The 27536-nt window shown below is 42.6% G+C and overlaps 1 protein-coding gene across 1 annotated transcript; it reads left to right on the top strand.

Moving 5' to 3' along the window:
* The first annotated feature begins 657 nt into the window (after positions 1 to 657).
* On the top strand, positions 658 to 27536 carry LOC117348072 (zona pellucida sperm-binding protein 1-like). Its single transcript, XM_033919727.1, has 12 exons — positions 658 to 860; positions 1953 to 2074; positions 2363 to 2681; positions 4934 to 5089; positions 6778 to 6962; positions 7079 to 7176; positions 13299 to 13426; positions 13522 to 13711; positions 16961 to 17102; positions 26584 to 26656; positions 27010 to 27135; positions 27372 to 27536. Exons 1-12 carry the CDS (start codon positions 689 to 691, stop codon positions 27500 to 27502), a joined length of 1842 nt encoding a protein of 613 aa, XP_033775618.1. The 5' UTR covers positions 658 to 688; the 3' UTR covers positions 27503 to 27536.

Genomic DNA, 27536 nt, shown 5'->3' with positions numbered 1-27536 from the left:
ACTTAGCTCAGTGAATACACCTCCTCTTCTTCTAGCAGTGCAAATCCTGCACTTAAATCTGTGAATGCACCTCATTCCTGCCCTGCAACATCTCCTATTCTAGCAATGCAATCCCTACACATAGTTCTGTGAATGCACCTCATTCCTTCCCTGTAACACCTCCTCTTGTTCTAGCAATTCAGATCCTACACTTAGCTCTGTGTCACCATTTGATATTAAATTTGCTGTGAAGTTTGAATTAAAGCATTGCTAAATGTAAATCAGAATTATTTAATAGTAGTGGTAGAGCTGCCGGTTAATCTCACTCAGTCATATAAACTCTTGCCTGCCAGAACTAGAGGTATTAGTGTTTCTCAGTGAATGCATGCATTTATTTAATTTTACAGGCTGGTCTGTCCTGCTGCATTCTGGTACCTGCCTAGTGGATTTAATGACCTTGCAATGGGACAAAAGTTAGAGATGGCAGAGGCTCTCTCTTAAAAATAGAGGGGCAGCACTCAGGACTTAAACATAATACACAGAAAAGGTTTACAATGAGAGAGCCCAAATCACATTAATTATAATTTTCCCTCGGTCCCTAGAAGAGAAGTTTCACACAGGTGGTGCCTGTATAAAGGTTATTAGCTCCTGCCTATATAGAAAGTTCTTCCAGTTACTGACTGCATTTACTTAGTGGCTGTTAGGGGTTATGGGTTGGTTCTGGGACTACGGTGGAGGCTGGCTGTTTTGCTTTTTCATGTTTGGTATCCCTTATAGCAAAGGTACCCTGCATGCATTAATCAGCTATGATTGTGGGCAGCATGGCATGCAGCTGGTAGTGAAACCCTGGAGGACGCCACATGTCTTCTTTAAGGCCTTTGGTAAGGTTTGTCTGTGTGGTTGTTAAAAGTGGATGGATAAGCTTTTGGGAGTGGGGAACAGTCTGAAAAGTTGATTTTTGCCTAAGATACTTCAAATGATATGATTAAGACCAGGCCTAGAGATCAGACATCTAATGTGGCCTTTGTAGAGCTTCTGAAAGGCTTTTGTTATCTGATGGTTGAGGAGAGCTGTGTGGTTTTTTGCTCTGTGTAATATATGGGGTGTTTTAATAAATGCGTACTGTGTGCTGGATAAGGCAGTGAATTACAAACTGTTAGACAGCTGACTCTTAGGGGGTTAATTACTTCCTCAAGATCTAACAATTTACTAGGCACTTCTCGATGTTGTTGTGGCTTGAGTAACAAATGTATGTTTCTTGTCCTGCCCTGGGAGTTGGTTGTGTAGCAATCTCCTAAGCAACACCTGCTACTTAGTATTGAGATACGTACAACTGTGCCCCTCAGTCCTGCCATAGGTACCAATTCTCTGGGTGCTTGAGCGCTCCTTTCCCTGTGACTAGGGCGCGTTCACTTGTGTTGAGTTTAGCACCCCTAATAACTCTGAAAATCTGGCTCCTATGTCCCTTCTATCCACATGGATCCTCAGTCCTGATGTACAGAAAGTACTCTTGCTACTCTAGCATAGGGTGTCTGAGGGCTTCTTTTTTGGTGCTGTTCATGACAGCTGTGCCAAGTCTTACTGTAGTATCTTATGGTCAATCCTGATTACATCTACATATTTCTCTGCCCTTAGAGGGAGCCTGTGGGTATCTTGTATTACCAGTGATGTACTAAGGGTAAGGTTCTTGGTTCCCTGGTTGCACTAAGCAGTCACAGAGCCATAACATATAGGTGCATGGCTGTTGGCTATGCCAATCCCCTGTCCTGGAAAAGGAAGTTGAGGATGAAGTGGGTGGGTTCTGGCAGAGTTGTGGGTCTGCAATCCCCTTACTGCTTGAGTTGGGGATGTTGTGCCTGGAGGAGGGAGGAAACTCCACCCTGGGTGGCAACCAAGCTAGGTAAGCCACTGCGTGACCCCTGTCAAATGGGCTGCCAGATACCCTGCTATTAAACTTCCTTTCTCTCTTCCAGATGAATTTGGTAACCTATTTGAAGTCAAAGATTGCTCAGAGTGTCACCACTTCCTATCCTGGCCAGACAATGCAACCTTTGTATTCTCAGCAGGGTACCATGGATGTCATGTGTTGCAAAAGGTGTGTGAGCCTTTCTCATCTCTCTCCGCCTTGCCTAGTGCTTGTGTTAATACATATTCTGTACCTATGTTCATTATATGTGCTGCTTAGACTAGAAGGATTTGTTAATTCTTGTAGAGAATAAAGCATCTATAGTACTTAAAAGCATATTGTTCTCCTTCTCCCCCCACTGCCCTAAAAAACCCCAAACAAACAGGGTAAGAGGAATTGCTGGTGTAGGTATGTGCACTACCTCTGGGCTGTGTGCCTCTGTATCCTTGGATGAATTATATAGTTCTCTCTATGCAGGGGCAAACCTTCCATCTGAACATCCTTGTGGAACTTATAAACGTGTCTCAGGAGGTGACTTACGCTAAGAAAGTCAGCATGGTGTGTCCTAAACCTGACTCCGTCTCTGAAGCGTTTGCAACATCACCTCCCACCATGCTGCAGAAGCCTACGCAGTCTTTCACTGACCTGTTTGTGTCTACAAAGCCTGTCCTATCATCTTCCACCAACCTGCAGATGACCACATTATCTTCCACTGTCCCACTGAAAACTGCAAACCTTTCCTCATCATTGCCTTTCACCATCCTGCAGAAGACTATGAAGCCTTTCAAACCAGCATGTAGGTGTCTGAAAACAGCCCTCAGCGGGGCTATTGGTATCTCTGCTTTATCTTGTGTTTCAAAATGGTTGTACATTTGTTAAGATGCATAAGGTTGTTCTAAAACAAGGGCAGGGGCATGAGAGATGAGACCTGGCCAAGTGGTAGAGCTTCTGCCTCTGCACCCAGCGTTTGTAGGATCAAATCCCAATATTGCTCCATGTGACCCTGGGCAAGTCCCTTAATCCTCCCTTGCCCCAGGTACAAAATAAGTATCTATATTTATATAAACCGCTTTGAATGTGTTAACACACAAAGGCAGTATACATCAAATCTTGCCTTGAGTTTTTATGCAGGGTCATCTTAAGCTGTCTTGGGCCCTGGAGCTTGCAGACTGAGCCACCCTCCCCCTCCCCAAACAATGAACAGACAGGAATAGTTGGGGCAGGGTTAGTACCTAGACAAACTAGGTACTGGCATGAGCCTCCCTCGATTATGCTGACTTCAGTGGCTTGAGGCAGACTTTTTGCCTTGGTTAGCTTGTGACTGGAAAGAATGAGGTGAGGAGCCTCTGCCTGCACATCTGTATTCTTGCCACCCCTGTGCATTGTACTTGGTTGGCAGGAGGGCTCTGGACAATGCTGCTTGCCTGTTCTTTCCTCTCAATATCCCTGTAAGCTCTGCCTTAAAATGCACAAGCCTCGAATGCTTATGATTTTAAAGTGTTCAAGGTTCGTGCAGATAAGGTTGCCCGATTTCCTTTAGAAAAAACGATGCCTGGTCCTGTCCCATTCCACCCCTACACAAACCATCCTGAGCTCATGTCTGCGGATGTTGATGCAGATGCCCTCCAGATGTGGCTCAGAGGTTGGGGACTTCTAAAACCTGGACAAACTGCTGGGTTTTGGAAATCCCTCCGGGCACCTAGACAGCTCTTTAAAAAGAAGACATGTACGGGTTTTCCTATGCGCAGATGAGGATGAGAGCTTGCAGGAATGAGACGGGGAAAATTTGTCCTTGTCATTTTCTAAGAACCAGCTGTAGGACTTAAACGATGGCAAGAGGGATTCCCAGTTTCTGCTTTAGTCTACAAGTGTGTTTATCCTCCTTTGGAAGAACCCTGTGTAGTGGGTTTATTCCTCAGAGGTAGGATGAACAGAAGTGGGATAAGATGGATCCAAATTCCCCTCCCCTCCAATCCCAGAGATCCTGAGTACCAGCAGTGCACATGTACTGTGTGTTTTTAAGGGCCTGTAAACTGTGCTGCGACTCTGCTGCCTCCTTCCATTGCTCTCCAGTTGATCAGTCTCCCCAGGCCTATGTTACTTGTCCCTTTATTGCTCCCCCTTCCTAAGCCTTGCTGTGATTCCTAAATTGGTTTTTCCCAATTTACTAGTCCTTTCCCCCCACATACCCATAACCTTGCTAACTCTATTCAAGCATAGTTTCTACTTGCCTCATGTCCCCACTCATAGTCAAAAACTATCTTGCCTAAAACAGCATCCGCCATTAGAGCTTTAGGAAGAGGCTGGAGGTTAGTTTCTATTCTGTTCATCTCTGCCTTTTCCTTCTGCCCATATGGCCAAGATAGTGACTTTTGAAATGCAATGTGCTGGCGGCACTGCATACCCCCTTGAGTGACAATGCCTAAACTCCTGCTGTTCCCTCTCACGAGAGCCATATTTGTGAGAGTCAGAAGCAGTTGTGCTTGAAAGTAATTGGGCTGAGACCGCTGAGCCCAGCCGTTAAATCTCGACAGCCCTACACATGAATTGTGAAGCTTAAGACTTTGAATTTTACTGTGCGCCAATAGTACTTGGTTCAGCAGAGGCTGTATGGTTGATGGGAAGGCCTACGACAGGGCTACTCAACTCAGTCCTCGAGGGCCACAGGTAGGCCAGATTTTCAGGATATCTACAATGAATGCTTCTTTGGGATGCCAATGTCTCTCGTGCAAATTCAGGATATCCTGAAAATGTGGCCTTGGGCTGGGATTGAGAAGTCCTGGTCCCTTGCAATCTTATCAGCTTCTGTGGCTAACATTTTAGCAGGTTCCAGCAGTGACCTACCTGATGACTCCAGATAAGAACTGGATCTGAGGGAAAGGACCTGCCTGTTGGCTGCTTTGGCCCTCCAAAAGAGATGGGTAAGGGTGGGGGAGGAGCAGTGGAGGGAGTAGGGAGGTCAAAACTTGAGTGAAAAGTTTTTGATTTAAACTGGAAATGGCTTTGAGGGGAACTTTTTTTCTTTAATTTTTTGTACTTTACTTGAAGTAATTCCAGGTATCTACTCTCCAGAGAAGCGCTGCCAGGTGGGCTCTGGGAAGATCATCTGTGGACAAACTGGTATCAGCAAGGAATCCTGCCTCCACGCTGGCTGCTGCTATAACGCCTCAGACTCTGCCATGCCCTGTTATTACAGCAACTCAGGTGGGCTGTCATCTTTGGAGAAATTGGTGCAATCTGTGCTACCAATTTCCACTGAGAGCATGCTGAGATTTTGTGCCTTGTGGCAAGTAACGTCATCTTGCTAACAAACTTTGCCTCGATACAGTTCATATTGCAAGCTCCTCCTAATGAGCACAGTGGACTATCCAGGTCTAATCATTTCCCTGGTAAATGGATTCAAATCTGATCACTTTGGTTTCATAAGATCCGTTTATATGGTATAACAGAGTTAAATAGAATTTCGGGGGTCTAGGGGCATGACAGCTGACTTGGGAAGGTGGAGCAAAGCTGAAGGCTCACCTGGGATATCTAATGCCTGGTAGGAACCACTTCAGAAGTTTCATGCGATTTCTGCCCTTGAATTGCAAAAGAAGGGAGTTCTCGGGGCTCTTAAGTAGACCAAGCAATTGCCTGAGGGGGCAGCAAACAGCAGTTGTCGGTACAAGACGTCATGGGCAGCCACAAATTGAATCACTAGTGCATACTTAAACCCACAACAAAGATCTTTAAAAATCCTATTTACTTGGTTAGGTATACAGTAGAAGCATGATGTCCAGTTACATTTTCATTCTAGGAGGATCTGTTCTAGCAATTTCAAGGGATTGACCTTAAGTCTGAGAAAAGGATAGAAAGCTGGCGAATCACCTAGTATATCAAATGGCGCAGACAGTGAAAAGTGAGTTCAGGAAAGCAGAAGTGAAACCTCTGTAAGAGGGGAACTCTTTCAGTTGTAATTCTTCAGTGCAAGGATGCCAGAGGAAGAAAAGGGGTTAGACTGGCAGCTGGAAGGAATAGGCTTTATTTGTCCTTGATATACCATTATTTTGCAACAGATGGATCAATGTGGTATACAAACCACTAGCTTAGAACAGAATACACATTCATACTAACACACAGATTAAAAACACGACTCATGTGTTCATCCTTGTCTCCATCAGTGATAAGACTAGGAAAAGAAATGGAGAAGACAGGAACAGAGGTATCTAGTTAAAAGGCTTTACTGAAAAGAGAAGTTTAGTAAGATCTTTAAATTTAGATAAGCAGTCTGGGAGGTTAATGGTTGGAACGCAGGAAAACCAGGTTCAAATCATGTTGCCATGCCTTATCTGGGATAAGTCTCGCGTAACCCTCTTATGTTCTCTGATAGACTTGTAAAGGGTGGGGGAGGGGAATGAAGTAGGTAACCCCACCTCTTGAAAGTTTTAAACTGGAAGGGAGATTTGAATTTAGATCACTTTCCTGACTAATATGGAGAAAGGCATCTTGATGCTCTTTCTAAAGAGCAATTGCGCAACATGAAGAGAAGGGGGGGGGGTCTAACAATTTGCTCCCTATATACAGTTCTGCTGGGTTGGTGTGATGTCTAACTGTTGCACCATGTTCCACAAAGGCATTGGGTAATCTTGGAAGGCCTTTTTCAGCCCTCCCTGACCTGATAGCCTATTTTGAGCTTCCCCCAGTTTCATGCTTTTTGGATAGTTTTTGAAAGCTATTGGCCTCTGGAACTAGTGACTCCAGGGCTTGATATGGTTTATAAGGGCTATTTTTTTTTTTTTTTCCTTTAAGATCTGTTTGACTCCATTTGTTCACTACTCCACCATACCTGTTTTTGGGTGTCTGCATTGCCTCGGTTCAATCTGTCTTGCTACTTTTTGTTTTGCTTTTTCTAGCCACAGCTCAGTGCACCTCAGATGGTTATTTTATTGTGGTTATCTCCCGGGACATGTTGGACAATCCTGTAGTTCTGGACAAAGTCCACTTCCCAGATACCAGCCCAGCATGTCATCCCTTGGTGAAGACGGACACGTTTCTGCTCTTCCGCTTCTCACTTAGACAATGTGGCACAACATTCAAGGTTGGTGATATGACAATGTTGTTGTCCTGGGGAGCCAAGTGGGAGGAGTGTCCTTCTGACCCGATTAGCCATGATCTGTCTAGTACGGCAATTTTGAAACATTTTTTCTCCTGCAGCTTACGGGTGACAGGCTGATGTATGAGACTACACTGAGCTCCAGCATCCATGTACAGAAAGGACGAGCTGGCTCCATCACCAGGGATGCCACTTTTGCGTAAGTCCTTATGACGTTCCCTAAAATGGGCAAATGCTTCAATAGCTGGTACTGAAAATGATTCCAGATTACCCCAAGACAAGGAACAAAGCACTTATTGACCAAACATTTGGCCAAAGCCTGTGTCAGGGATGTGTGTAAATAAAATCTAAACAACTGAAATAGCATCTAAGCTAACAACAAATATCCAATAAATAAAAACACAAGTTAAATACTATAAATACAGAATGTACAAAATAAGAATAGCTATATTAGGTCAGACCAGGGCTCTTTCTACAGTTGGCAGAAACCCAAATAGTAACAACATTGCATGCTACTCATCTCAGAGCAAGCATTGGTTTCCCCCATGTCTTACTGAAAAATTATAGACTTTCCTCCAGGAACTTGTCTAAATCTTTTATAAATCCATCTGGAATGCATTACCAGAGGATGTTAACTACTCTGAGTAAAAAATGTCATCCTATTGGCTTTCAAAGTATTTCCCTATAATTTAGCATATCCCCTGGATCAAAAATCAACTCATTTGTACCACCTGTTCTATACCACTCGGATCTTGTAAACGTCAATCATAAAAAAGAAACTTGCACATGAAATAAGGTTGTTGGCCTTTATTGTTTAAATGCTTAAATACTATCAGTTGTCATACTATGGCTAGATAATGTAAAGCAGATTTTGAAGACTCCTAGGAGAGCCAGGCAAAATGGTAGCTAGTCTAACAATTGGCATCCCCTGGAGTCAAAACTTCTTGAAGGTATGAGCATGTAGGTAATAGTGAGCCAGTTGATTAGTGTGTTTCAATGTTTAGCTTTGTTCTTGCACAAAAAAAATAAACTCGAGCTCCCTCACTCCTATCCGTCTTGCCAAAGGATGCAGTAAGTCCATTCCGTATGTCTTAACTGAACTTAAAAAAGAAATAATAATAATAATTTTATTCTTATATACCGCCATACCCAGCGAGTTCTAGGCGGTTTACATTAAATTAGATTAGGATCCACATGAACTTGTAGATTTACAACAAATTTATCGGGTTAACAACAACTGTAGCCAAAAATTGGCAGATGAAAAGGAAATTTACAACAAGTTAGCCAACTTCGTAGATGAAGAGGGCAGAGTTAATTACAACAAATTTATCGGATTTAGAATTAACAAAGACCTGAACGGTCCATCCAGTCTGCCCATTAGTTATTCCCATTAAAAATACATGACTAAATTAACTTGTCTCTTCTTAGATATTTCTGGGACATAGACTAAAGTCCACCTGGTATTGCCCTAAATTCCAACTGCTGAAGTTGCCGTCCAAGCTCACTCCAGCCATCCCATTGTTTGCAGGATATCTACTGCAAAGTCTGGCCTGTAACGTCCTCATGTTCCAAGTTGGTGGAGTTCCCATTGATGCCCTCCCCCAGCCCATCTGATCCAAAATCACCACATATGGGACACAACACGCAACTCTGTCCAGTACCAGTCCTAGTTCTTTAACTTAACTTGCATCCTTCGTTCTCTAATTAGAAATCCTCTATTTGTTGAATTCCATCACCATTTTTCTCTCCACAAGCTAATACTGTTTTGTCTTGATAGTCGTCAGTTTACTTGGAGAAAGGGAACTTGATCCACCTTATCAGGTGGTCTCCCAGTTGTGGCCTTTCCAAGTCTCCATAAATGTCCTGAACTTCACGAAACCTGAGCTAAACATCCATGGCCACCATAATTTTTGTCACTTGGTAGATAGTCCCTTTTTTCTCTCTTACTTGAAAGGGGTAGGCTGCCTTACTTGCTATCAAAAAAGGCAAGTCACAAGCTTGTGGAGCTCTGGTTTTTAAAGAGTCAGGTGCCTTGAAATGATCAAACAATATTCTACCTTCATAGGATAAGATACCTCTCTACTTATTAAAGTGGTCAACACAAACGTCCAATAAGGCTGAATCTTCAGGCAAGTCTACCATATGACACAAATTTATTGACCTTCACTCTTGCCAATGAGCTTTAACCATTTTTATTAATCTCAAGGTGTATATTACCATAAATTGCTTGACAATAGGTTCAAATATCTTTCTCCCATTGCTCAATTCATAATTAGTTGCCACGTCCAATCAAGGAATATATAAGGAGTGTTGAGTATAGCTGAGTTATTCTCTTACCACGGCCTCCCTGCATTGCTCACTCAAATAGTTTGCTCCAAGCACAATTTTTCCCTTTGCCCAGTGGTGGATATAATCCTGAGGATTGTTTGTTTTTTTGTTTCTTTTTCTGTAGGGAAATCTATCTTAGCCCATATTCACCACACAATTCCTAAAACGAATTCTTGTCTTACTTTATTTTCCCCAGGGTATGCAAATTTTTTGTGTTATTTCTAGACTTGTCTTTATCCAAAGTGGATGATAAAAACATGCATACACCAATAATTAACAGACTGCTTTCCTGTAAGACCCAGACCTCGCCTATATGTAGTCTGTATTCCCTGGTAGGAAATAGGGAGCATTATATAGGCAAAACTCCCCCACCTCTAAACGGTCCTATCGGGGAAAAATTTTAGATGTTGGGTCTAGATCTAGAGGTACGATTTACACCTTTCAGAGCCCCCCTCCCCCCCAATCCGTGATCCATTGACGGGTCTGATTAGCGTATTTCTTCTTTCAGAAGAGATTTGATAGAACTCGCCTTACAGTGGTTCTTGATCCAGTTTTACAGTTCATACCAATCTTTCTTGGGTAGAGGACAGAGCTGTTGTGTGTTTGATTTGGTTGACATGGTTTGAGTTCTCCTGGTAGAGAAGGAAATGATTTGATGTGGTTTACAGGCTTTCTTTAAAGATCATGCAAAGTAGTTTTCAAAAATTCTATTCCTGGGAAATCACATTACAGAGTCCTATCGGGGGAGAGTGTGGCTTAGTGGTTAAAGCTGCAGCCTGAGGTTGTGGGTTCAAACCCACGCTGCTCCTTGTGACCCTGGGCAAGTCACTTAATCCCCCTATTGCCTCGGGTACATTAAATAGATTGTGAGCCCGCCGGGGCAGAGAGGAAAAAATGCTTGAGTACCTGAATAAATGCATATAAACTGTTCTGAGCTCTCCTGGGAGAACGGTATAGAAAATTGAATGAATAAAATACTATATTCCAAATGCTTACGGCAGCAGGTTAGAGCTTATAAATATGCAGATGAGATCCATTTTATTAAAATCATAAGAATTGTCGCTGCTGGGTCAGATCAATGGTCCATCGCGGTGGCCCTAACAGACTAGCCTTACCTGCATACATTCTGGTTTGGCAGGAACTTGTCCAACTTTGTTTTGAATCCACTCAGAATTCCTGTTGATACATCACTTTTCAGATTGTATATACAGTGGTGCCTCGCACAGCGAACGCTGCGCACAACGAACTTCATGTCTTGCTTCCCACAACGAACTTCGTTTCACACAACGAAGTCGACCGAGCTGCATCCTTCCGCGCAGGCACCGCGCTTAACTGCCCTCTCTCCGCCTGGCTCCCTGTGCAGTGGCGGACCGTCGGCTCGCAGGGGCCCGGCGCCTACTGCTGATGTGTTGAGGGGGGCGGAGCTACTCTCGCAGCTTCCCCGATGCTAGAAAAATAACAGCTTTGTTCTCTCTCACCATTGGCATTCTGTTTACATATTGAAAGAAACAGGAAAAAAAAAGCTTATCCATTAAGACCATTTTGTAATAAGTATAAACTAGTATTATAGACAGAATGATCTGCCCAAGGAAATGGACAACATTTTCAACCATGCAGGCATTTAAAAAATGAACAGTTAAGTCCCAGTTTTTGCCGCTGAGACTCTGCCCTCTCTCACTGTAAAATTAGACTCTACTTAGTCTGTCTTTAAATTTAAAAAATGTGTGTTGTTTTAAAAAACAATTATGTTAGATGTATCTAAATAAAAATAATAACAAAAAATTTATCTTTTTTTATGTCATCTTAGCATATTTTATGCTACAGAACGAATTATTTTTTTAACATGTATTGTTATGGGAAAACGCTTTTCGCATAACAAACTTGCTCCTGGAACCAATTAAGTTCGTTGTGTGAGGCACCACTATACAGTATAATAAGGATGGATAGGTTTGTTTTGTTCACTAAAAAAAAAAAAAAAAAATTCTCTATTGGTCAATCCAATGATATCTGGAATGAGTCTGCATTTAGATAGCTTTAAATATGAATCCCAACTAAAGATTCTGGGAATATTTGACTGACCCCCTGAGATTTCCTACATAACTAAAATATTTCCTCTGTGGAAAAAGTACTTGGAATTAGATGCTTGAACTTCAGATAGTGATACAAAAGGGTTGTTTTTTTGTTTGTTTGTTTTGGGTTTTTTTTGTTTTTTTTTTTAATGTTTAAACAAACGGCCAGGAGTCAACAATTCCGGAACAGACAAAGTGGGGTCTGGGGGGTGGCTTTGTTTTGTTTTATTTTTTTTTGGGGGGGGGGTAAATTTCCCAACTTGCCTGCAATTTTACTCAGGCAGTTCTAAAACTAGTTAAACTGCAAACAAAAGAGCTAGACTTCTGCAATCAGATAGAATCACCCCACTGTTAAGTCTTAATTCCAGCTTCTAGTGTTCATTATGGAAACTTGATTTGATTTCAACCTGGACTAATTATATATCCATCTAAAACTTTATCTTTGTTCTAAATAGGGAGGTTTCTAGGTCTTAGATGTTAGGATGCTTCATTTTCCTAAGTTCTTACCACCTCTTTTAAGCTGTTTTCACTGGAATTCTCCTCATAGAGGAAAAGTCATAGAAGCATAGAAACATGATGGCAGGTAAAGGTCAAATGGCCCATCCACAATAACCATATCTCTATCTCTCTAAGAGATCCCACATGCCTATCCCAGGCAGTTTCTGAAAATGTAGAACATTTTACATAATTATGTTACTGCCAAAATTCTATTCCATAACAATGAGCCTGTTACCAAAAAGCAGGACTTTCACTACTTCCTTTTACATATGTCCCAGTAACATACAAATTTCTGATCTTAAAGATCTATTTGGACTTATTCAGATATTCAGGTAAGGTACCATGAATACCTTGTTGGACAATTTTCAAGACTTATTGGACATAGTAACCCATGAAGTTTCTCAAAATTGAGGAAATGCCTTCAAAACAGGATGACCCCATCGAGATCCAAGCTGCTGAGTTCTGCACACTCTAAAGTTTTCATAGGTGAGACAAAGGCAGTCCCAGATAACCCCATTATAATAATCAAGCATTGTTTGAACCACTTGTCTCAGATCCCAACCTGTTAATACATTTTTCAACTGTGATAACTTTCTCATAGCAAAATAGGCTAGCTGTACAACTCTCGCTACTTGTAATTTTAAATAAGAAAACAAATCGCAGGATGGGATTCTCTGGTCTGTTCACTAGTCTACCCTGGTCCAACTACAGTCCTTGAGGGCCACATCCTAGTTTGTTTGGGTTTTATTTGTTTGTTTGTTTTTTTAAAAAAAGATTTCCACAAGGAATATGCATGATCCAACTTAAAACAGTACAGTAAAACCTTGGATTGCAAGTAACTTGGTATGGAAGTGTTTTGCAAAACATTTTATTAAATGTTAACTTGATAAACAAACAAGCTCTTACAATAAGAGTACATACAGTATTTTGTATTAAAGTTTTTTGGGTTGTGGAACAAATCTTAGTTTCCATTATTTCTTATGGGGAAATTCACTTTGATATGAGTTTCCGATTACAAGCATGTTTTTGGAATGAATTATGCTTGCAAACCTAGGTTTTACTGTATATGCAGATAAACATAAGAATAGCCTTACTTGGTCAGACCAATGGTTCAAGCCCAGTAGCCTGTTCTCACAGTGGCCAATCCAGGTCACTAGTACCTGGCCAAAACCCAAGATGTAGCAATATTGCATGCTACCAATCCAGGGCAAGGAGTGGCTTCCCCCATATCTTTCTCAATAACAGACTATGGACTTTTCCTCCAGGAACCTGTCCAAACCTATGCTAGGTTGTGGCCCTTAGACCATGGTTGGCCACCCCTATGCTAGTTCTATAACAGACTCTACAGAGCTCAGATGTTCAAGCATATCGGATACTAGGAAAGTCTGTTCTCAAAGCATCTGTCCCCTTTTTGTTGTCTTTCTAGTCTGGTTGTGCGTTGTAGTTACTCTGCCCGTGACTTTCTGCCTCTCCAAGTAGAGGTCTTCACACCACCCCCGTTGCCTGCTGTCACTGGGGCTGGACCGCTGCACCTGGAGATGAGGATTGCCAGAGGTAAGTCACACGCACATTGTAATTGTAGCTTCCTGTTGAAGGGGACTGACCTGGAGAAGTCACCGCCTTATTGTATTTGTTCTTCCTCCCTCCAGATGCCCAGTACAGCTCTTATTACACAGAGGCTGAATATCCTGTAAGCAAGGTCCTTAGAGACCCAGTGTATATTGAGGTTAGACTCCTGCACAGGGCAGATCCACGTTTGGTGTTGGTGCTTCATCAGTGCTGGGCTGCCCCTACCTCAAACCCCATGTGGGGGTCTCAGTGGCCAATCCTGGTGGACAAGTAAGTTGCATTAGTTTGCTCTAAAGCTACTTATAGTCTCTATTTAATGAAAGATTAGTAGGTCACTGGCCACTGCATAGGGGTGGGAGCACTGGTCTCTGAGGCCGCATAGCAAGTTAAGGCTGGATTCTTAAGTGTTCCAAACCACCACGTGGACTAGTAACTGTTACCTTGGGACTAAGGCTAAATGCTTCTCAAAGCAGACTTGGGATCACATGGAATTATTGGACCTTCCACAGACTTTGGAATTCATCGTTTGTTAATGTGTAGACTTTAGCTGAAGCTCTTTGGGGCATGAAGTTGGTCTGTTCTAATCTGTATTAGAAATGGCTTTTTTAGTCTGGGAAGGTGAGCATCAGGTGAAGGCAAATTCTCCCCACCTCCCCTGATGACTCCTTTCCCAGTAGGAGAGTTGTGGCACAGTGGTTAAAGCTACGTCCTCAGAAACCCTGCCCTGCTCCCTGTGACACTGGGCAAGTCAATCAATCCTCCAGTGCCCCAGGTACATTAGACTGAAGTACCTGTATGTAAATTACTCTTGAGTGTACTTGTAAAACTACAAAAAGGCAATATGCAAGTCCCAATCCCTTTCCCTTAACATGGGGCAGAAGCCATTCCCCCTTCCCCCCCCCCCCACTCCTGAGCAGCAGGCAATCAGACTTGAAGCCTTTCCTTGTGGGGATGCTGCTGCTGCTGCTACTACTCTTAACATTTCTGTATCGCCAATAGACATACACAGTGCTGTACATCAACACATTTAAGAGACAATCCTGCTCAGAGCTTACAATCTAACAGTGCATTAAGAATGGTATGCTGAACAGTAGGGTTATCTTCATTTAGTCGTGAGCACTTTGCAGAAGATTTCAATCGCAGCTTTACAGCTCTTCTTTCTCCCTGATCTCTGCTGCCCCCTTCAGTTCTTCCTTCTGCAGACGAGCATGAAGGTGTCATTCTGATCTACTCCCTTTATTTCTTTACAGTGTTTTTGTAGTCTTTCAGTGCATGTTTTTTTGTGGCTCCAGGACCAGTACCTGCAGCTGGCAGGTGCATCCTTCAGGGACCTGTTCAGCCAGCCTGCTGAATGTTTATGGAGCTCCAAGTTCTAGGCCCCCGGCATTTGCTTAGTTCCTTGACTGACAGAAGCTTCAGCCTGGGCTGTTGAGCATCAGTAGCATCCTTCAGGAGCACGCAAGGTGCTAGCTGCAGTTCCCCCCCCCCCCAATTCTCTTTCAGCAGTTGTTATAGTTGGGGAGGGGGGGGGAGATTCAGCCTAACTGAGGTCCGACTGGAAACCTGATCTCTGCATGACAACTGAGCTGATGGTCTCTTGAAGTAGAAAATGCTTCTAGATCTAGCTTTGGTTCTTTGTATAATACAAAAGTGAATCCTTAACGCACTATAGCAGAGAAATTGAAATTGTCTTGTCCCACTAACCTAAAGAGATGGGCATGTTAGTTTCTTCTGGAAAATTGTGGATGGACCCCCATCTCTGATATCTTATGATCAGCAAAATTTATTTCATTTCATTCTCATTTCCTACCTGGCTAATCTGCTGTGACTTCTGGTTTTCTCTGCCTTGTTTGGGTTCTGTTCTGGGATTTCTCTCCCCCCCCCCTCACCCCGTCCTATCTTTGACTCATTGTCTCTCTCTCTCTCCTATGTACAAATCCAACAGACCGCTAAAGCCTGTCATTACTATTTTATTTTTTTTTCTATATAATATCACCAAAATCTGACCTTTCCTGTCTGATCACACTGTCAAAATCCTTATCCACACTCCCATTTCTTTTTGCCTGGATTACTGCAATCGGCTTCTCACAGTTCTTCCACTAAACTGTCTCTCTCCCCGTCAATCTGTTCAAAATTCTGCTGCATGCCTTTATATTTCTCTGCTTTCACTATGCTCATGTTACCCGTCTCCTCAAGTCACTCCATTGGCTCCCTATCTGCTTCCGCATACAGTTCATTCCTCAATGACCTAAAAGTGCGTTCACTCTGCAGCTTATCAGTATCTCTCCTCTTATTGCATTATATTAGTGACTTTTATTCTACCTTAACCTCACAGTTCTAGGTAGATTACAAAAGAGGTAAGCTAGATATTTCCAGGAGAATTACAAGATCAGGTGCTAATCTCAAGGCAGAGTCTCAAGACTGAAATCAGGGATTCTTAAGCACGGCATTAGCTAGTCTTGACAAAAGTTTCTGAATAGCAGGGTCTTATTTCTCTTCGGAAGGATTTGTAATTGGACGTTATTAACAGTATGTGGGCGAGATGGTCTAGTTTCGCTGCCTGAATTGCTAGTAGTCCATCGTACATCTTTTTGATTGGGAGGTGTGTGAATGGAGTCCAAGTTCTCCTTGACCTGGTTGAGTTGTTCCGGATAAGGCAATTGTTCAGGAAGGTAGTGGTAGTGCCATTCAGGTAAGTCTCGACTGTACCCTTCTCTGTCAACTTCAGACTCCATCCCTTCTGTCCTTTTGCTCTCTGTGCATCAAGCTCCAGCCTAACTTCGACCGACCTGTGAAGTACTAATGTCTATTTTGTAATTCCCCACTCCAGGTCTCTGACTAAACTGTAAGCTGCTTTGAGAGGGATTGTCTCTTACATGGTTAATGTACAGTAACAGAGCGTGTGTGTGTCTTGCAGCGCTGAAGGAGTTAGGAGCTGAAATCCTTTTGAGTTGTAGTCATAAATTGACAAACATATGTACTTAGTAAGGTTATTTGGTTTTGCTATTCTTTTAGAAGAATTAAGTGGTTGGTAAGAATGGTTTTAAGGCAAGGAGCTTAGCAGTGAGGTTGGTTTATAAAGCCATACAAACAAATGGCAGGCCTAAATTAGGAGCATTATTTAAAATTTTCTTACCTGCCTAATCCTAGGCAGCTTACAAAATAGTCATAAAATACAATTACACACAAACAAATCGCATACCTTTTATGTCAGTAAAGCTTCCTGAAAATAGGGTCACAAACCTTTAGCTTGGCTCAGGAACTCTGTTTTCATCTGAGCTTCAAGTCTTCAAATTAGATCTTAGGTGAAGATCTTTAAGACTAAAGCTTAGTGCAAAACTTGAGCCAGGGATGGATTTAGTAGGGGCTAGAATATTCTCATGGTCCAGTCTTTCCCTGTTGCAGCTTTGACCTTCTCTTAAAGAAAGTACTTGACACCATGACCGGGCCTGGCCTTTGTTGGCTGGTATTAGTAATATACTATCAAGTTTATTCTCTCCCCCATCCCCTTTCCTAAAGGTGTCCTTTTTCTGGAGACAATTATCGAACTCTACCAGTGCTTGTGGGATCTGCACTGCCTCTCCATTCACACTATCAGCGCTTCTCTGTTGCAACTTTTGCCTTCCTGGATTCCAGTCCACAGAAAGCCTTAGCAGGACAGGTAAGAACAGTTTTCCAACTTATTGAAAGCCTTTGCTTCTTAAATGACTACTCCAAAGGCAGACTAACAAAATCCTAAGATAACCTTAGGAAAAACTCATGGGATGGGATGGGATTGAAGTAACACCAATAAATCAAACTATGAAAGATGAGCAGATTCAGGTTCAAGTCCAACATCTGACTAGCAGTGGAAGCACTTTATGTAAGAATTATACTGTATAAGTGGTAAAAGACATCCAATACAAAATGCTCATAGGCAAGCTTTTAATCACTGGTCATAAAAAAACCTCCACATCAAAATACCACAGATGCTTAAACTTTTCAAAAAAACTACTGTGAACATATCTGATTCTGTCAAAAACAAAACCACTGTTAGTATTTGATCAGTCTACAGTAGTAATGAGATTCAATGCTAAAGATATTTTTATAATCCTGACTTCCTAATAGGCTACTTATCTGGAACTGCCACTTCTCCATTAGGATGCTAAATGTTGTATTATGCCTTGCTCTTATTTCTCTTTCAAACAGTTGCTTCACAACAGGAGTATTCTCCATTTCACTTATATGTAGCCAGGGGTAGACGACATGCTTCATTAATTTCCCCTGACCACAATTTCTGGAGTTATAATGGTTGATAGCGGTCCCTAGGCTTAGGACTGCCAAAGGTGGCTGCTATGTGAAATCCGATTTGCATGTTAATGCAGTTGGAGACCCAGCCTTTTGGGTTCTAGCAACTTCTGGAAAACATGCAGTGAATGAGACTCAGGTAGTACTCGGACCTCTGAATGACGGATTCAAAGAAACAAATTTGGGCATTAAGCAGAGCAGTCTAAAACGATTTCAGTTAATACAGAATACTGCAGCTCAGCTCATTTTTGGGAAAAATATCATGTTTCCCCTTTGTTGATAAAGCTTCACTGGCTCCCAGTTAGCTTTAGGATCTAGTTCAAATGCGCATGCATAATCTTCAAATCTTCTCAATGGAATATTTTGATCCTTTGCCATTTGAGAAACACACAAAGATAAGTTAGCCTTCCCTTCCTTTAAGAAACATAAGCATTGCCTCTGGGTCAGACCAGAAGTCCATCATGCCCAGCAGTCTTCTCACGCAGTCCAGGACCTGTGTAGTATTCCTCTATCTATACCCTTCTATCTCCTTTTCCTTCAGGAAATTGTCTAATCCTTTCTTGAACCCCAATATTGTGCTCTGTCCTATCACACCCTCTGGAAGGTGTCCACCACCCTCTGGGTAAAGAAGAATTTCCTAGCATTGGTTCTGAATCTGTCCCCTCTTAATTTTTCCAAATGCACTCTCGTTCTTGTAGTTTTCAAAAGTTTTAAAAATCTGTCCCTCTGCACTTTCTCTATGCCCTTCATGATCTTGTAAGTCTCTATCATGTCCCCTCTAAGCCTCCGCTTTTCCAGGGAAAAGAGACCCAGTTTCTCCAATCTTTCAGCATATGAAAGGTTTTCCATACCTTTTATCAATCACGTCGCTCTTTACTGAACCCTCTCGAGTAACGCCATATCCTTAAGTACGGTGCCCAGTACTGGGAAGGTCAGTCGATCTTTTGTTTTCAAGTTTGTAGAGATTTGGAATGAACTTCCTGACTTCATTAAGCTTTTAGGCCAGCTGCAATTATTTTGTAAATTCCTGAAAATTTTGTTAATTTTTAAATGGTTTAGCTACAGCCTCAACAAACTGATGATTATAGTTATTTTTCTTATGTACTTAGTTTTTAAATAGTTCTTTCTCCTATGTTGTCTGCTATATGCTCTAGTCTTAATTATATGTGAACAGTCAAGCTCCACTAGGAGATGACCCGGTATATAAACCATAGGTTAGATTAGAAACAAATAAGTGATCTCATCAGAGGGACTCTTTCAGCTCATGCTTTGGGCTAGAGAATTGTCTTTGGTCATATCTCTCCCCAACAGATCACAATCCAGCCAAAACAGAGGATTATTTTGTTGGGAGATTTTTCCTTTTAAAATGAGTTGGGATAAAGAAAGTTTCAAGTTTTATTTAATCTTTGATATACCATTTATCAAAAACATACCTAAATGGTTTACAATTATCAGAGTATTAAAATAAAATTTTTTAAGAAGTGTGGGGATAAATAGACTTACTGGAATAAAAAGGGAAAGTGGGAGATGGGAAGAGCCGAATGTACACAATGCCTGTTTTGTTGGAACTGAATTCAAATGTGCCTCTTCTTCCACTGGAAGAAGTAAGGTTGGCTTTTAACTACTGGAGTGGTCTGCTTCATTTCAAAGTAAGGAAGACTGTGTAGAGTGCTTGTGAGGGCCTACCAGCTTAACGCTGGTCCCAGCTTATGATCTACTAAAAGCAGATATACTTTTGTGTTGCCCCTTCCCAGTTAGTGGGGGGGGGCTTACATGTATGTATAAGCTGCTTATCCTAGGACAAGCAGGCAGCATATTCTCACATTTGGGTGACGTCATCCACAGAGCCTGGTACAGACAGTTTAAAAGTGTACTGTCAACTTTAAATTTTGAGAAACTTTTTGACTTGCCCGCACTGTACATGTGCGAGTGCCTTCCTGCCAGACGTCTGCTCACAATATCTCAGTTCTTTTTCTTAGTTTCTAATTTTTTTCATTTAATACCTTTTTGTTTAAAAAAAATAAAATAAAATTTTCCTTTTCAATCTCAGGCTTCAGCCTTTGGGTTTTTCCATAGTGGGTCTCCTTCATTTTCAAAACTGAGTTTAAATCTTGCCGAAAAGTGTGTTTCGATCCATGTCAAAACTTTTTTGATGGGTTTAAGAAGTGCTGTAGGGTTTCGGCTGCTTATTTCCATCACCGACCCTCATAGTTGGTGTCTATAGTGTTTAGGCCCTGAACACAGAGTTGATTCAGTGCTCTATCAAGGCTTGTCAAACTGAACAGGAAAAGCTGTTCGGCTCAGCCATAGACACCAGCAAGTATTTGGTGCTGTTGACATCAAACTCCTGCATTGACATTGGACAATCGTACAGCATCAGGGAAGCCAGCTAAGAAGTCATCCACTTCCCAGCAAGCGTCACAGGACTCAACAGCATTGAGTCCCATGATGCCATCATTCTCCAGCTTTGCAGGTTGTCTCTGCTTTGTGGTGTGCTTCCTCATCGAGGTCATCCACTCCAAGGCAACCTGCTGCACAGATGGTACTGGTTGATGAACCATCGGTAGTGGTGCATACTTTCTGGGAGTAACTTGATGAGCTCAGTAATATGTCAAAATTGCACTGCATGCCAGTGCTAACAGACTTCTTAGGTACCAGCCTAGCCTAAGCATAGCACTACGAGGCTTCAAGGTACTGATGTCAGTTATCCATCAGAGCATTGAGCTACTTCTCAAGGATCTTTTGTGAGGCATCGTCATTCCCCATCTCTGATGTTCTACCTCAAGACATCGTTCTTCACTTCGATGTTCTGGCTTATCTCATCAACAATCTTCATCAAGGCATCGACACTCTTTAACATGTCATTCAATGCCAAGGCATTGATTGCGTCAATCTCATGCTTCAAAGTTCTGTAAGTAAACTAAGAAGCCAGGGGAGGAGGGTGGGATGTGAGAATAATCTGCTTGCTATCCTCATAACACCTATTACAATAAGTAACTTCTTTATCCTAGAACAAGGAGGCAGCATATTCACATGTGGGTCTCCCTAGTTTATTACAATGGGATGGAGGGAGAGTTGGCCATTAAGAGAATAAATTTTGTAATACTGCTTGGCCAAAGTGACCATCCCATCTGGAAAAAGATTTCAGACAGTAGCAAGACGTGAATGTGTGAACTGAGAACCAAGTGGTTGTGTTGCAGATTTCACCTATGGGAATGGAACATAAGAATTAAACTGAAGCTGCCATAGCTTGGATCTTATGTGCTATTACATTACCTCAGAATTGTAGCCCAGCCTGATCATATTTTATGTACTTCAGGGAAGTCCCCATGTGTGTTTAGCGCAATTTTATTGATGGCTTCCATCCTGAATTTTAAATGATGCTTTTTTCTAAAGCTTCCATCAACCTCAAAACCCCTTGATTATACTTAAAATCAATGGGATAGACACCCCCCCCCCTTTCAGGTCTTCTACTCTAAATCATGCCAGGACACTGAGGATCATCCATGGCCTGGGTATGGCGGAGCATACAGAGAACAGGTGGGAGCATTGGGCTCAGCCTCCTTAGAATCCACCAGAGCTGGGGATCCACAAGAGGTGTTTCCAAGAGAAGAGCCCCTTTCTAGAGCCCACTGAAAGTGCATTGTCCAAGCACAGATGTGCGGTGGCTGGGTCCTTGACCCCCCCCTCCCCCCAATACAAGGCTTCACCCCAGATTTTGTGAGCCCTTATGTGGCATACCTATTTGAATTTCTGAGGGTCCTCAGCATCTGCATTCAGTATGACTGAAGCGATGGCACAGAATCTCCCTTGGCATGTTCCCTGACCAGATGAGGACACAGAATTGGACTAAAGTTCTGTCTGACATAGATTGGGAGGAGATAGATAAAGTTCAATTCCATGCCACTATAGTCCCAGGATGCAGTTTCTGTGGCTTGAGTCTGGTTTTCCGCATGAGAGCAGCGGTCCAGAAACAGCAGTGGCCCTGGACCAGAGGGCAGGAGATAAGTCTCTAAACCCACTATCAGCAGGTTTCCCCTTCAAGGGCAGATGCTATTTGGCAAGGTCTGGGTGACCTGATGGCCAGCGTTTTGGACAGTCACCCTGAACGACTTGAAGATTCCATCTTTTGCAGGAGGCCAAGCAATGCAAATGTCTTTTCAGAGGTTCAGCAGGGATAGGAGACAGCAAGCCTCTGGCTTTTGTCTCTCCCCATCCTCCAAGAAAGCACAATGATACCATGACAGGGGCCAAGCCACCCCCCAGATAGGGGGCAGGTTGTCGGCCCTTTGGTCAGTCTGGGCTCAGATAGGTGCAGACCATTCAAGTTTGCAAGTTTTGTGCCCCTCTTCCAGATCTTTATAGATTCGCCAGCCAGGAAAGCATTCAATCTGGTCAACAGTACAAAGGCTACTGGATCCTTTGTGCCATAGAGCCAGTACTGGACAAACAATCAGGCTTGGGTAGATACTCCATAAACCTCATTGTACCAAAGAGAGGCTCAGACTGGAGACCAATTCTGGACCTCAAATCAGTCAAGGCTGCACTGAAAATGCCACATGGAAACCATTCAGTCAGTCATAGCGGCAGTGGTGCTGACAGTTTCTTGCTTCCCTCAATTTAACAGAAGCCTATCTCCACGTTCCCATTTTTCTGGCCCACAGGAGGTACTTGTTGTTTCATGTGCTGGAGGAGCATTTCCCGTTCTCGGCGCTACCCTTCAGCCTCAACTGCACATCACACTTTTTACAAGGTGATGGTGGTCACGGCAGCACACCTCCACAAGGCAGGGATCCTTGTGCCCCCGTATTTGAACAATTAGCTATTCAGAGCCCTGTCCAAGGAAGAATGAACTGGCAGTTTTGAGTGGTTCAACTCCTTCAGGACTTGGAATAGATTGTCAGCTTCAGGAAGAATCTGCTGGAGAAGACTCCAGTGACTGGAGTACCTGGGAATTTTGTTCGGCATGACCTTGGGCCAGGTCTGTCTTCCAGAAGAAAATTTTAGACCTGCTACAAATCTGCTGCCATCATCCTTAGAACTTGACAATAATGCCATGCTATGGGAGTCAGTCAGAGGGTGGTCCCTTGGGCAAGAGCACACATGAGGCCTCAAAACCCTCTTCTCTCTCAATGGTCTCCTTCACCTCTGGTATCCAGGGAAGCAGTTGCTGAAGCAAGTCTGAAAAAGAACAGTCTGCATTGGTGGCTGCAGCTGGCTGCCCTCTAAAGGGGCTTGCATCTCCAAATTTACTCCTGGGAGCTTCTAACGACTGCCAGCCTTTACGGTTGGGGGAGAGGGGGGTGTTATTGCAACAGACACCCAGTTCAGGAACATTGGATACTGGCTTAGCAAAAATGGTTCATAAATCAACAAGAACTCTAAGCCATTTGACTAGTGCTTTAGGAGTTGGGACTTGTGTATCTTTGTAACTCAAATCTGTTTCCATACAGATATTTCAAGCATTTTCCCTATTTGGGCTCGCAAGCTATCTAATGTACCTGGGGCAGTGGAGAATTAAGTGACTTGCCCAGGGTCAGAAGGAGCAGTGTGGGGTATGAACCCACACCTTCTGGGTGCTGAGGCTGTAGTTCAAACCACTTCACCACAGGCAGCCAATCTTCTCAGACAATGCGACAGCAGTGGCCTATATAAACAGGCAAGGAGGCACCAGAAGTGCACTATTAACACCTAGAAGCTCCACTTCTCTTTTGGTAGATAGAAGCTCATTTGCAGTCCCTTGCAGGCATGAATGTGCAGGCTGACTTTCTCAGGGGAATGGTCTCTGGTTCCCCCCACCCCCCCAGGTGGGAGGGTAGAAAGAGGCTCTCTGGTCTCTCACCTGAATGTCATCACTTGGTTCATTTAAAGGGGCCCTTCAGTTGCACCCTCCAGTGTCTCCTTTCCCCTCCTGGGATCTTAACACTGTATTAAAGGCTCGGAGCTTCATATGAGCCCCTACATGAGGCTTCCTGTCTGCATCTTAGTCAAGATGGTGTTTCTGGTGGTGATTTATGTCGGTGAGACAAGTTTGTTACAAGCTCTGTCTAAGGAACCATTCCTTAAGTTTCAGAAGTCTCTTTGGCGCACAGTTCCATCCTTCTTACTGAAAGTCTCTGCCTTTCACATCAATTGGGAAGTGTTTGCCCACTTTTCACCCTACAGGGCCTGAGAAAAAGGATAAGGTGTTGGGGCGTTTGTTGGATGTCAAGCGAGTATTTCTCTAGTACCTTGAAGTTTACCAATAAATTTCACGTATTGGACCACCTTTTTGTTCTGACCAGTCTTGCCAAGAAAGGGAGGTCTGCGTCTAAAGCCTCAATTTTCCAGATGGATTAAATTGACTATTTCCTCTACATATGTGGGCTGCAGTAAGACCTTCCTGGAACTTTCGTCACAGGGAGAAACTTTGCTCAATGACAAAGCCACACCTGGCATTTTTTTGTTGCATAGTAGTTAACTTTTCTGCTGGATAGTTCCCCTAAACAAATGCATGTAGGGACTACCTTGCCTTGAGCCCCTTGAAGTAGTCTTAAGACGGTGTTTCCCAAACTGTTCCACAGAGGAAGGCACAAACTTGCTGCCAGTTCAGCACCCTACCTCCCTTCCCCATACAACAGTTTAAATGCTGTTCCTTCAACCCGGAAACTTTCCTTCTGTTGTAGCATCTTGCCTCTGCAGGGATGAAGTTAAAGAGGAGAAATATGCTGGGACCGCTGACCACAGTGTGTTAAGCTGTAGATATCTAACCATCCCCTCCCCACCCCCCACTTAAATGGTATTAACTTGGAGATGCTGTGAAATTACTAAGGGTGCCTTGAATCAAAAAGGGGTAGCTGTTGAGACCTCTGGAAAACCTGATGTTTGCATTTTTTTTTCATAAATATTAATTGATTTTCAAACTTTGATAGTGTAATACAAATGGTAAATCAGAAATACTGTAGAACACACACTTAACATTATACATTAAAACAATTATTTTCTCCCATCCTCATCTTCATTCTAAAATAATACATTTGATGTGAATACAATATTATAATTAAATTTAACTTTTTAAAAATACATTTCCTTCCTCAAACCCACCCACCCTCCCTGGATGTATAAGGAAATCAATGAAAAAAAGAAACGTGTCCCTTACTACAATGTAACAAAACTAGCCAATGGGCTCCATATATCATTAAAGAGCTTACTAATCCCCAAACATTCAGCCATCATTCTTTCATATTTATGTGGTACACATTTACCCACCAGAAAGTGTAATTAATCCTGTCATGGTTTTTCCAATTATGTGTGATTAATTGAACAGCTATTCCCTTCAATATCGGGGAAAAGGCGACTTCTGTACTTATCTAAAGTAGGCTTAAAATGTAGTAACATACCACAAATTATAGCTTCATATGATAAAGGAATAGAAGCTTCAAGAATAAGATTAATTTGTCCCCATATTGACTTCCAGAAACTAAGTCTCGATGGACAAAAATCTAACAGATGATCCAGAGTCCCTATATTAATGACAGTGCCAGCATCTATTAAATTTAGAATTATGTTGATTGCTTCTGACAAGTTCCCAATTGAACACTCTTGGTCTAGATCAGTAGTCTCCAACTCAAACCCTTTGCAGGGCCACATTTTGGATTTGTAGGTACTTGGGAGGGCCTCAGAAAAAATAGTTAATGTCTTGTTAAAGAAATGCCAATTTTGCATGAGGTAAAACTCTTTCGTTTATAAATCTTTCCTTTTGGCTAAGTCTTTATCATATGTCTCTTTAGCTATAAATTTTAATATAATTAAGATACTGTTTTACTTTTGTGTTTATGAGAAACATACTGAGGGCCTCCAAATAATTCCTGGTGGGCCGCATGTGGCCCTGGGCTGTGAGTTTGAGACTACTGGTCTAGATCTTCAACATAAAAGAATCCAGAATGACCCTTTTGTATCAAAGATGAAATCTTGTCCAGTTAAAAAAACTGGACTCCTTGGGTTTTCAGTAGGGTGCAGGTAGTAAAATATTGGGTCACAATTTTGTTTGGGAGTGATGGAGCAGACATTTTGTGATTAAGTTCTGCGAAATAGCTTCTGTTGTCTCAGGGCTCCATTGATTGCTGTCTAAGCTTATTGGCTTCTGTCTATGGAACTGGTATTAGTCTTCACATGTTAAAAATCAGGGACACAAAATATTAATTTGTTAATGCTAAACAAATGAAAGCACAGCAATTGAAAACATCATCTTGCCTTCTTTCCCCATCTGATCATGGAGCAATCCCCTTTCAATAACACCTTTTTGGAGGGTATGGAGTTGGGTTCCTCCTTGGCCATAGGTATTGGTTAATACTATGCACCTAGGAAGAAAGGATTCCTCCTTTATTTCCTGGTTTCTCTTATCGGGTTCAAACTCAAGTTGATCTGAAGGGGTTACTCATGCTGTCATAATTGCTTCTCTTAAATCAACAGGGGATGGCAGTGCTATTGCCTGCATGATGAGATTGAGGGCACCATGCAGGGGATTGGTACCATCCCTAACAAGCTATATAAAGGGTCAAATACTGGAAGAACCAATGGTGGTGAGTACAGCCCAGCCCTGCCTCATGAAGTGCAAGCTAAAATGAAGATGAATAGGACCCTTGTAGCTAATCTGCACATCACTCTGGTATAAATCAATGGCAGCATACAGTAAGACCTAGAACCTCAGAATCCTATAGATGATAAAGAGGGGGTTAGCGCATATTAGCCCTTGTCTCACAGTTGTGCCCCTCAACCAAATTCACTTTCTTGAAATTGTTCATTAATCTCCTGGTCTCCAGGAGGTAAGGTGGAAATAGGGCGGTAGCATCTTGATTGGTGTGCTTCTCTTCTAGGTTTATTTTTTCTGCAGTGCCTCTGCCTGCCATCCTACCAGAGTGGACTCTTGTGTGCCAAGATGTCAAACAAGTGAGTGCTAGTGTCCTCCCTTTCTCTGTTTAAGATTAAAGGCTGCTAGAAAATAATATAGTAAGTCATATGAGCATGTACTGTAGTGCTTTGCTATACTGATGAAACAAACTGAGCTCAAAGGGAATGAAGCATAATGGAGGAATATAGGGAAGGATAGAGTGCAGGGGATGGGTGAGAGGCTGCAGCAATGATCAGTGAGAGGAATAGCTTGGAACATTCAGTACCGTTACCTAGAAGCACAGAATGTTAGTATCTTCCAGCCAGTAAAAGAATGAAGTATGAGTAATTGATGTCTAGCTCAGACATCCAAGAGGCTTGATCTGTAGTTACCCCCTCCCCCTTTCTTCCAGGGCGGCGGAGGTTCCTGTACCTACAGCACCAGGCTTTGAATGACTCTCTGGATCTGGTGAGCTCCTATGGACCTGTGTCCTTCTTGGAGTCAGAGTCTCTCCCTGACAAAACACAAGACCAACATGGTGAGGTTCTTGCTGGGGCTTACATGTGAAGGGGAAGCCATGGAAACTTTTTCTGAAAGGTTTTATGAATGACAGTAATCTGGCTCATACTAAGGCAGTAAATCTGAAGAATGGGGCAATAAGTGTGCTTTTAGTCACATGGTAATGTTCTATGCACTGTTGGCATCTTCATTGTGTTAGCTCAGCATAAGTTGTGCCTGGTTCAAGTAGCTCTTCACATTTTTCTTTTCATGCAGAACCTCTCAATACTTCCCCCACAAGCTGGATTCTCCTCTGGACTCTTGTAACATTTTTCATGGCTGTGGCAATCCTGGCTGTGGCAGCACTGTGGTACACATACAGGCGCTCTCATTGCAGACCTTTGTAACTAGCTTATGAATAAAAGTGTCTTATCCCATGAA

The sequence above is a fragment of the Geotrypetes seraphini genome, chromosome 14, assembly GCF_902459505.1.
Source record: "Geotrypetes seraphini chromosome 14, aGeoSer1.1, whole genome shotgun sequence".
Taxonomy (NCBI): Eukaryota; Metazoa; Chordata; class Amphibia; order Gymnophiona; family Dermophiidae; genus Geotrypetes; species Geotrypetes seraphini.
The sequence above is the reverse complement of the archived record's forward strand: the minus strand, read 5'-3'. Positions and strand labels throughout refer to the sequence as shown.